Source organism: Phaethon lepturus, unplaced genomic scaffold, assembly GCF_000687285.1.
Source record: "Phaethon lepturus isolate BGI_N335 unplaced genomic scaffold, ASM68728v1 scaffold11347, whole genome shotgun sequence".
In the NCBI taxonomy this organism is placed as follows: Eukaryota; Metazoa; Chordata; class Aves; order Phaethontiformes; family Phaethontidae; genus Phaethon; species Phaethon lepturus.
The window spans coordinates 39471-50384 of NW_010551166.1; the positions used below are offsets into that span (position 1 = coordinate 39471).

Sequence of the window (10914 nt, forward strand, 5' to 3'; positions counted from 1 at the left end):
TTAAGCAGGAGCAAGCGTTAGGCTGGCGTCGGGCTATACCTGGTGTTACGAGGGTGCTGACTGAACCTACGGGGGAGTGAAAGCAGAGTAGCCTGTAAAGGACACGTAAATTCTCTTTCCAGTCGTCATTACAAAATATTGACAGCGGTGGCAATCACTTTCATGAAAAATTATGCAATCTCAAACAAGTATTATTAAAGCTAAGTAAGTTTATTTTTAAGGCAATTGGGCAGCCAGTGGCACCTGACCGGCATGCCTGTCCTTGGCTCGGCAGGGCCTCTGCAGGCAGCCTGGAACAGAAATGGTGGGCTCCACTGAAATTTAGGAGTAAGAAGAACAGGTATATTGCCGCTGATCCTTCATAGTCAAGGAACTGTATCACAAATTATTTTATATAAATTAGGAGTTTATTAAAAAAGGACAGGGAATTGTTTCTCTGCTAATTACAGTTTGAGTAGATGCTTATACAATACTGTCTTGTGTTCTAACATTTTGAGGTGAGCTAGAAAATACTGCTTCAAAAACTACTTTTATCTGGAAAAGCTGACTTACAGAAGATGGAAATATACAGGCAAGTTCCAGTTCTGGTTCATTTTGACCAAAGAACAATTAAAGTGTGGTATTTTATACAGAGATTCAGAAAGCATCAGAACCTGCTAGTTTCTACACTGAGTTATCTCTATCTATATACAATAGTCTTAATTTATGCCAAAGCAAATTCTTGTATGAGATTAGCTGGTGTGCAAAATGCACTGGAAAAAAGATTGGGTTCTTTTACAAAAGGCTTAGCTTTGTCATAATGTTGCAAATCTGTATTTTCCATGAACTTCAAAACTTGTTCTATTAAACAGCTATAAAAGTGTGCTGTTAGCAGACAGCAAAAAGTGATATTCCCACTCTCCCACCAGTTTGTTATGGGACAGTAAGGAATTCAACTTGAGGCAGGCTTTCCACAGTGAAATACTGAATTACTTCTAGTTTTGATTACTTTTTTAATGTATGCTTGGACCTCAAAACTGGACCCAGCATAGGATACCAGTGTAGCTGCATATTAGAGTTGCATATTGGTTTCCTGCTTCTGCTAAGAATCTTTTTGCTTAATTACCCAAGATTTTCATGACCTATTTAGCCCCTGTGTTTTAACCACTGGTGTGTTTTAGCCACAGGGAGTTCACATTCAGTTGTCTCACTCTTGACCCCTCATTTTTTCATTACTGTTTTTCCCAAAATGCTGTTTATCTTTTGATGTGACTCCAAGATGGTGTTCCAGTCAAGTAAGCTGTTTAAACTCAGCAGGACTGGCTGGTCCTCAGTGCTTTTCGGTCATCTTTGGCAAGCTGTGCTTGCCTTAGAGGAGTTGCCCAGAAGGGCTTTCAGGTGAAGAGTTTAAGAAGGGGGAAAAAAAAAAAAAGGAAGCTTGTTGGAGCTGAATGTTTGAGTGGGGAAGAAGGGAGGGAGAGAGAGATCGTTGGACTTTGCCAAGCAAAACCATTTACATAAATGCATCTTCATCTTTCACTAAAAGTGTATTGAGAAGAAAAAAAAAAAAAAGTAAGTGTATTGCTGGGACATAGACTTTTCCCCACTTGTAGCAAAGGCCCTGGCAAAGGGGAAGACAGAAAGACACCTTAAATAAAACCAGTATTTTGTACCTTTGGTAGGAGAAGCAAGAAGGTTTTCATGGGGATTTTTGTATGTGAATGCAAAGCCCTACTTAGAATTACACTGAAGTCTCTGGCAGGTAGAAACACAAAAGATGGTGTTCGCAAAAAATGCAAGTCCTCTTCTCCTGCTATTTAGCTGAAGCTTTGAGAGAGATTGCAAGTTTAAAAAAGCAAAACAAAACCAAACACACCCCACAGGCCCCCAACCAGTGTGATTCATTAACCTGTTGTGAACTATCTAGTGAAGAGTTAATAAAATGATCCTTTTTTGGGCAGAAACATAGGTCTTACCTGGGACCTTGATTCAGTAGAACTTGTGTCCAATCTCTACCTAATAGTTTCCAGACATTTTTTTTTCTATATGCTTAAGTTTCAGACAGATGTGCTTTTATGTTAGTGGCTGAAGCTGCTATTTTAAATATTTACATATTTATTTAAAAATAAATATGTAAGGAGGTTTATTTGGTTACGTCTGATGATAAAGTTTTCTGTGGTTTGACATCTGTACTTAAACATCTTTGAAGCTTTCGCTGTACAGAGCTTTGCAGACCTAGAATTCTGAAAGTTTTCAAAAGAAGCAAATTTACAAGTTATCCTCTGATCTGTCGTCACTGAGGATGGTTTCAAACTAACCACAGGACTGCCTTTGCACACAGGTATGTTTAAAGCCTTTATCAAGTCCTGTTGCTTCCGTATGTTCTTCATACAGAAATCTAGACTTCAGATCACTATCCTGGCTTTAGAAATGATGCATTTTCTAGTCCTCCTATATATTCTTGAAGTATGTCTTAGTCTTTCTATAGGAAAGCTATTGCTCCTAATTTCATAATTCATATCATTTAACTTTTTTAATGGTGCGATCTGTATCGTTACTCTCCAGGACTGATGAGCTATTGTGAGAAGTTGAATGAGAAAATACTTTAAGGATTCTTTTACGGAGGAAGCATTTTGTGGTGAGTTTACCATTAACCCACTTCCGGTGAACCAACTTGAAAGTTATAAAATATTTTGTTAGTTTTCAATGAACTATGATGAATATAACATTACTTATTAAAGAAAGCTATTGTAGACAGTCTAAATGCTTTAGCAGCAATAGCACTTTAGTCTCAAGTCTTCAGTGCTGCTGGGATTCCCCTCAGTTTTTTTGTAGATGCAGACATCCAGGAATGCACGAGCAAGTAGGTAGATGATGGTTTTCCAACTTTGAAGACTGATCTATAGCATTGTTGGTGGATAAAAGTTTCTGTCCCGCAGCAGACTCCTGATCATGACTTCCCCCATCCTGCCTTCGTGATCCTCAGAAACCCCGTTAGTGATAACCTTGAAAATATGGCACCGTGCAGTTGCTTTTTGTGTGTTAGTTTTATTGGAACAGAAAATGGTCTGGTGTGTATCCACTGAAGATGTGTGCTGGAGAACAAATGCTATCCCTGGGGCTCTTGAGGTTCATTTCAAGTTTTCCCCTTGCAATCATAAGGTTCTGCAGTATGAACGGAGCCGTATTAAGGAATAATCTGGATCCTCTTTGGGGGTAGCTGCCGTGGCTGAAGAGGCTGCAGTCCCCAGCCGTTTGCTCTGAGCTCCTGCCAGAGGTCACCCAGAACGTGGCTTCGCAGGTGCTGTATTTTGCTGTCTGTTAAGGTCAGTTTAAATCCCTTGAGCCTTGTATCTTGCCTATCTTAAAAGGCCAGGCTGTGAAGCAGGGCTGGGTCTGTGCAGCCACCGCTGTACCGGGGCTGGGAGAGGTGCGGCTGCAGCCTTTCTGCAGGTTGCAGCGTTGGATCCTCTGAAGTCCTCGTAACCCCAAGACAGAGCACAAAGTTACGCTCTTGCTGTGCCGGCAAGGAACGTCTCTGGTCCGGCTGCCGGTAAGGAAAAAGGATGTTTTGGCAAAAATCCCTCAGCGGGGTTCTGCCTGCGCTGGGAGTTCAACCGGTTACGCGCTTGAAGGCGAGTGGGCAGCAGAAAGCAGGAACGTGGGAAGGGAGAAAAGGCAGCGGCTCACGCGGTGCCAGCGCCGCGGGCGCTCGCTTCCCCCGCGGGCAGCACTGTAGGTGCTCGGCCTCACCCGTAACGCCGCTTGTCCTGAGCGACACCGTACTTCAGCCTTAAAATACGTTATTAAAGGGGCTATAAATAGAGTTGTGCTCAAACTGTCGTCTCTGTTAAACGCACCGGTTCTTGTGCGACAAGGAGCATCGAGGTGTTTATGGCGGGGGGAAAGCCCTCGCTGATGAGCTGCCGCGCCGCCCGGCCGCGGAGCGCGCTGGCTGCCCGACTGTAAATTTTAATCATGTATTTTGCCTTCTGTTCCTTTTTTTTTTTTTTTTTAAATCGTTTTTTACCAACAAACTGTAACTCCGCAGAGCTGGAGTGCAGCTGCTGACGGCTGCGAACCTCTGCACCGCCGCGCTGGGCTGATGACGCACAGGCACTGTGATGTCACGCGCTCCTGGCTGGGGGTGGTGGCCCTTGCCGAGGGGGCTTGCCGGCGGGGAGGCTGGGACCAGGAGAGAGCAAGTGCTGGAGGGAATGGAGGAGGAGAGGAGTGGAAGAAGTGTCCTGTAAATTCTTTGCTTGAACCCGAATGGCTTTTGTGGCTCGGTTGGGGGGTGCTTTGGTGGGTTTTCCCTTTAAAAAGGGGAATTCGTGGCATGGGTTTGAATTCACATCGTTGTTCCCTAGTTGGCTGGTCCCCCTGACTGTGCCTTCTGCTGCCTAAAGGTGCAGAGGAGCAGTAAAGGATTTGGTCACTGCAAACGGTAAATACCTCCTTTAAGTTAAAGGAGTGTTTGGGAAGGGGTGGAGGAGGAGGAGGGTTATTGGTGACACGGCAAGGGCCGAGCAGTTGCGATCGCGCTGTGGGTGCTGGGCACTTCACGCTGGGGCAGGGCAGACGCTCAGCTGAGGGGTTCTGTTTGTACAGATGAGAAGCCGTAAGCTGACTTGAGGCGGCGAAGATGCAGTCTTCAAAGATCAGGCTGGTTATTCCACGTGGCCTCAAGACCCTGCTTGAGGGGGTGAGCCGAGCTGTTGTTGAAAACAACCCAGAAGACCTTACTGAGTTTTTTGCGCTCTATTTCCAAGAGCTCGTTGCCTTTCGAAAAGGTTTGTTGCTACTGGTGCTTCATCTGAAAAGCAGAGCCATTTGGGAGTGCTATCCTGCTCCAGCTTAATTTCTGCTTCTGTTTTCAGGGCATCCAAATCTGGATATAACAGAACTGGTTGAAAAGTTTGAGGTCTTTAGCGGTAAGATAGTTGCTGTTTGTTGTTTTAAGATATTTTGAGACAATGCTCCAACCGAATGGAGTCGTTTTCACTTAGCGTGGGCTGCATCCGTCCGTATCTAGGCATGTGAGAGGGGCACATAGCCTCAGAGCTACTGAAGAGGCAGGCACCTTCAGAAAGCTCTTGCTTCTATTTAATGTGGGAAGAATTAAGCCCCTGGAATGCCGTACTTTCTCCTTAAGTATAGGCAAGAGCCTGGATGCTTTTGGTCATATTAATTTCAAGATATTGCAGTGTGATTTATCTCCCCCTAAGCAGAGAGTGACTTTACCCTTATCTGGGTTGTTGGTTTTTTTTTTTTTTTTTGCAAGTAAATGTTGTATCTCTTTGTTTATAAAAAGATGATTTAATTCTGTGGGATGCTGATTCCTTTGGGAAGTGCTGGGAGATTTCATCTGCACCCTGGGTTTGACTGTAAGGGCTGGAATCTGTGGTGCCCCATGAAGGTTGTGTGAGAATGGCGATACGGGTGTGTTATTTAGCCCACAGCCTGTTTGTATCTGCCCCATAGGTTTGGGTCTCCATGGTCCAAGTGTCAGCAGCTTCAAATGTCCCCTTTATTCAAAAAGGCCACCTAAGCTGGGTTCCAAGTAACCCTGGAACTAGCTAGGGCTTGAGACAGCCTTGGTCTGTAAGTTGAGTGCTATAGCTATACACTGAGGTAATTACAGCAATGAAGAGAAGACCCAGCTATAAACAGAAAATGCTACTATCTTATTCCTAGCTTAGGATCTCTTCTAGAAAAGCTTCAGCACTTGAACCAGTTTTCTTCTTGTAAAAAATGCCTGTGGATATTGCAGTGCGACTTAAAGTATCACTGAAGGCTGAATTTTGGTGCATTTGCAAATGTTGCAATGATCATCAAATCATAGAATTGTTAGGTTGGAAGGGACCTTTAAAGGTCGTCTGGTCCGACGCCCCTGCAGTGAGCAGGGACATCTTCAACTAGAGCAGGTTGCTCAGAGCCTTGTCCGACCTGACCTTGAAGGTTTCCAGGAGTGGGGCAGCTACCACCTCTCTGGGCAACCTGTGCCAGGGTTTCACCACCCTCACTGGGAAAAATGTCTTCCTTCTATCTAGTCAAAATCTACCTTTTCAATTTAAAACTGTTACCTCTTGTCCTATTACAACAGGCCCTGCTAAAAAGTCTGTCCCCATTTTTCTTAGAAGCCCACTTTACGTAGTGGAAGGCTGCAATAAGGTCTTCCTGGAGCCTTCTCTTCTCCAGGCTGAACAACCCCAACTCTCTCAGCCTGTCCTCACAGGAGAGGTGTTCCATGATCCCTCTGATCATTTTTGTGTCCCTCCTCTGGACCCGCTCCAACAGGTCCATGTCTTCCCTGTGCTGAGGGCTCCAGAGCTGGACGCAGGACTCCAGGTGGGGTCTCACCAGAGCGGAGCAGAGGGGCAGAATCCTCTCCCTCGACCTGCTGCCCACGCTGCTTTGGATGCAGCTCAGGGTACAGTTGGCCTTCTGGTTTGCTTATGTGATTGAGAACTGACCCCTGCATGTTCACCAAGCTCCAAAATGGGTCCCTCTTGCACCTTTTTCCTTATAGATCACTTAGCCCCTCTCTTTCTGTGTCGTCCGTCCCCTACTATGTGGTCACATAACTGTATTATGAAAGAGGATGATCAGAGAGGAATTCCTTAGCCAGCTCATGCAAGGTTTCCTCTGGAGCCTCCCACCCACCGTGCCAGCAGGCGTTTTGGGACCATTTGTGCACCAGTAGGTAGCTAGCTAGTTTGTGTAGCTGCAAGGGAACCTTGCTTTTCTGTGGCACTGCCTGAGGCTGACGCTGGCTTGTAAATGGGTCTGTGTTGGCTTAGGATGGCAGTCAGAGTAAAGTTTTTCAGAGAGGCTGTAGCTCTGTCGGCCTTTGAGTTATATTTCTCTGATAATTTCTGATCTCGCCCAGTCATGACTTCAGAAAACAGCTCAGCACTGAGCTGTGATGGCATGTTAAAGACTCGCCTTCTCTTCTGCTGCTGTGCTGGTTTTACATACTGGCCAACGTTTGCTAATCAATCATGATAGAAACGAGACCTCTTGGTTTGTTGGGGTTTTTTCCAATCTTTTGCATTCCTCCCTTGATAACTAATCTAGAAGCCATTTTCCACTCTGTATCTATATTTTTTCTCATGGCTTACTCTGTTCTTCATTTGGATGCCTGTCAGTTCAACGAATCAAGATTCTTGAGCAAGCCAGGATGTCACTCTCTATGCATCTAAAATAACTTGTATGGATCCAAAGAGTTCTGAGGTGTTGCAAAGAGGAGCCATCGTCTTTTAGCTGGCTTATCTGATGTGCTTCATGTGAAAGGTTTAATCTTTCAACCTGTAAGTGTAGCCATGTTTGTGGGCAGTAGCTAAGAATGTAACCGTCACTGCAGGATCATGAATGCAGCTAAGGCTTCCTAGGTTTTGAAGTGGTACCGCTGCTTTCTGAAATTTTTTTTTCCCCCTTATTGATAGGCAAGCAGCAAACCCCCTCCTTGAATTATTTCATCTCTGCAGCCTGGGAAGCCTCATAAATGTGCTGTAGAGCATCTAATTGAGTTGATGCTGAAATCACTCTTAATTTTATTTAAATGGAAACAGTTGCTCATGTATTACCATTATGTGTTTTTTACCTTGCAGGAAGTGGAAATGAGGGACTGGAAGAGAAGACATCAGAGTACACAGATTCTTTGTTTTCTGGGGAGCCCAAGCAAAGGGACAAGTGTACTGACACAGAGGAAGACCAGTTCCTTGAAGAACCTGATATTCAGTATAGCTCCAAAATAATCCAACATCCATCAATTGCCAGTTCCATTGCGGAAAGCGAATTCCCCCCTGGATCTGATGGAGCTTCATCCCCTGAGGGACCTGAACTGGTGTACGTCCCTGCTGAGCCTGCACAGCTTGCTGCCCATGTGCTAGGTAACAGTGATTCTCTTTATTCTGTGAGGGATGTGGCGACTAGTGTGCAGACTCTTTATGAAGACTCTCAGACCTCAGAGAATGAATTTACACCAGTAGAAGTTGCTGCTGAAGATGTTTCTGCTGTCCCAGCAGATGAGGCTTCTGTAGATGCTCGTAGGTCACAACCACGAGAGTGGAGTCAGTCCTCCATGGCTGGAGAACTAGGTCCCTCAGTCAGCCAGGCTCATGTCTCAACAAATGATGTAAATCCTTCTTCTGTCCCCTTGTGGGAAGAACTACTGCCATCACCTGCTCCTAAAGATCCATTGCAGGCTGTGCCTTCCTGCAACGAAGCTGAGGTCACCTCAACCACTGAGGTTGATTCACTGTGTTGGGATGATGAACTGATTGTGGATGTAGAGGTTCTACCTTATGTAGAGCAGTTTCCACAGAAAATAATCATTCCCTTTGTAGACCAAACAGCTTATCTGTTAAAGATTGAGCAGCCATTAAATGCAGGTCAGGGCTCAAGTGCTACAGTGTTAGGTCCCTCTGATGATGATGTAGTGTGCCATCCTGAGAGAATGGAATCTACAGCCCAAGTGGAATCAGCTGAGCAAGTTGTCTTGTCAGGTAAGAAAGTTTGGGTCTTTGCATCATCTTCCTGTTCCAGCTTGCAGCTCTTACAGCTTCACCAGTGGTCATTAAAAACTTTTAGGGGAGTTTCACAAACTTCAGTTTCAGAAATACCAGACAAATGCTTACCCAAAAGAGCCTCTGTGCTGACCATGAAGTGTTTTACTTTTTCTGGGCTGCAGGTGTTTATTGGCCACATACTACACAGTGTTTGATATCCCATCTCTCCTCTCTTAACATGCTTGCTTTTGCCAACTGTAGGTATGTTTGTTTTAGACGTAAGGATTTACGGTATGACTGGAATTCACTGCTTCTGATACCAGCACTCTTATTTTTGTATTTGTAGCCATGGCATCAAGTGAAGCAGGACAGCTACCACCACATTCTAATGTGTGGACCCTCTATTGCCTAACTGACTTGAGACGAGGTCAAAAATCACCACCCTCCCTCTCTCCTGTTGGCATTCCTTATTCCGAGGCAACCCTCAGTCTTTCCAAGGGGAAAGATGAACAGTGTGGTCAGCTGTCACAAGTATCTGCTCCAATTTATGTGCTACAAGAAGAAAGCAAGAGGAGAGATGCTCCACCTTTCATTTTAGTGGGCTCTAATGTTCAGAACATACGGGACTGGAAACCTGTTCCTAGCCATGCTGTCTTTGCACAGCAAGATGTAGGTGCTAGGAGGAGATTCACTGCAGTCCCAGTCCCAGTCGCCAGGCCAGCTGATGAGAAAACATCTATGGCAAGCCCCAGTTCCAATTCCACAGAGGAAACTGTGGCTAAGCCATGCACACCTGATGTTTTCTCAGTTGCCATCCCTCTGGATGATGTGATGTCTGCAAAGAAAGACTTGCCAGCTGGTGATAAGCACACAGGTATAAATGTTCTTGCAGAAAGCTGTGGTACTGCAGGATAGCTCACCATTACATCAGGGTCATGAAGAAGTAAGCTTGCATGGGTCTGGCAGAGGAGATGCTAGTGTTTGGATTTTACTACTAAAAGCTTAATTTAACCCTTGTCAAAATAAAGCAAGGTTTAAGACCAGTGGTTAAACTACTTGTCATACCTAACAGACCCAATGCCTTCCTCTGCTTATTACACTTTGCAATTAGTAGTACTTGTCTTGCTCTGTTTTTAGTCTAAAGTCACCAAGTTTTTAATCCCACATTCATACACACCTTGAACCCTGAAAGCATAGTGTTAATATCCAGTGTGGCAAAATATCTTCAAATTAAAGTGTATTTAAGTAGCAAGTAGTAGAAAGTATGCAGCAAGAATTACATTGAGTCTGTCTCTCTTTAAACAGGTTGAGAAGAAAGACTGGACTTCACCAAGAGTTCAGGAAGAATAGAGTTTACATTGTAATAAATGAAGTAACTTAATGCAAATGCTCCAAAAAAAGCCAGCAATTAATTAGAACTGCATTCCCATGCATTTCATATTCCTGGCCCAGCACAACATCCTGAATGTTAGCTTTGTGTGAATTATGACCACTGAGACATACCTGCTGTAGCTGTTTCACTGAAGAGCAGCCCAGCTTCTTCACTGTACTAACATACATAAGCCCCAAGGACTGACAGATGTACATACCCAAGACAGAGTTAGTTCGGTGTAACCAGGTACAGTCTATACTGCTGGGGTTATACTCTACGAAGCAACTGCACACAACTGTCAGGAGCAAGAGGACAGTTGTAATTCTCACACATGGTCAATCCATTCAAACTACAGGTTTATCAAGGAGGACAGCTGAGGTTATGCTTCAAGGAAGGTGTTAAGAAAATGTACCTTTATTTTGCTTTAGAGGTTTCACAACTCTAGCTATGGTCACTTAAATATGCCAGACTCTTCAAGTAAGGAAAAAAATAACTGTTCTTATGAAACAGAAGTCAAAACAAATGAAAAGCTGGTGTGTACAGGTTTCCCCCTCTTGAACCTGGGTACACAGACAGGAACTACATATTTTGTTTTTCTGAGCACTGAGTGTTCAATGCTGTGTGACCTGCTGAAGCACCAACCCAACAGCTAGATTGTTTCTCCACATCTGACTCGTGCTTGAAGTTGCACAGGAATTAAGACAGACTTGAGGAAATGCTGGCCGGAGTAGAGGCTTGAGTGCAGAGAGGAAGACTTCCAAGAACCAGTGCAGGTATTCAATTTCTCCACCTACAGGTCACTCTCAGAACTGGGCCCTCACATGAAAGGCTGCCAAAGAAAAGGCTTTCCCTTATCTATGCATCACTACCTGGGCAATTCTAGTAGGGCACAGAATAAAAATAGAAAGCATCTCATAGTCTTATTAGCAGTTTCAGTAGGCCACTCTCAAGGCTAGAGCTGCAGCCTCACTGCATGTTCAAGGAGGAAGCTCTCAGTTCCCCAGCCATCCCCACCCCACCCAAAGCAGACTGTTCCTGCTTCAGGGAAAG

The 10914-nt window shown here is 44.6% G+C and overlaps 1 protein-coding gene across 1 annotated transcript; it reads left to right on the top strand.

The window, feature by feature from the left end:
- The first annotated feature begins 4624 nt into the window (after positions 1 to 4624).
- CABYR (calcium binding tyrosine-(Y)-phosphorylation regulated) lies at positions 4625 to 9407 on the top strand. The gene is made up of 4 exons (XM_010290810.1): positions 4625 to 4772; positions 4860 to 4913; positions 7593 to 7874; positions 8839 to 9407. Exons 1-4 carry the CDS (start codon positions 4625 to 4627, stop codon positions 9405 to 9407), a joined length of 1053 nt encoding a protein of 350 aa, XP_010289112.1.
- Positions 9408 to 10914: the final 1507 nt, after the last annotated feature.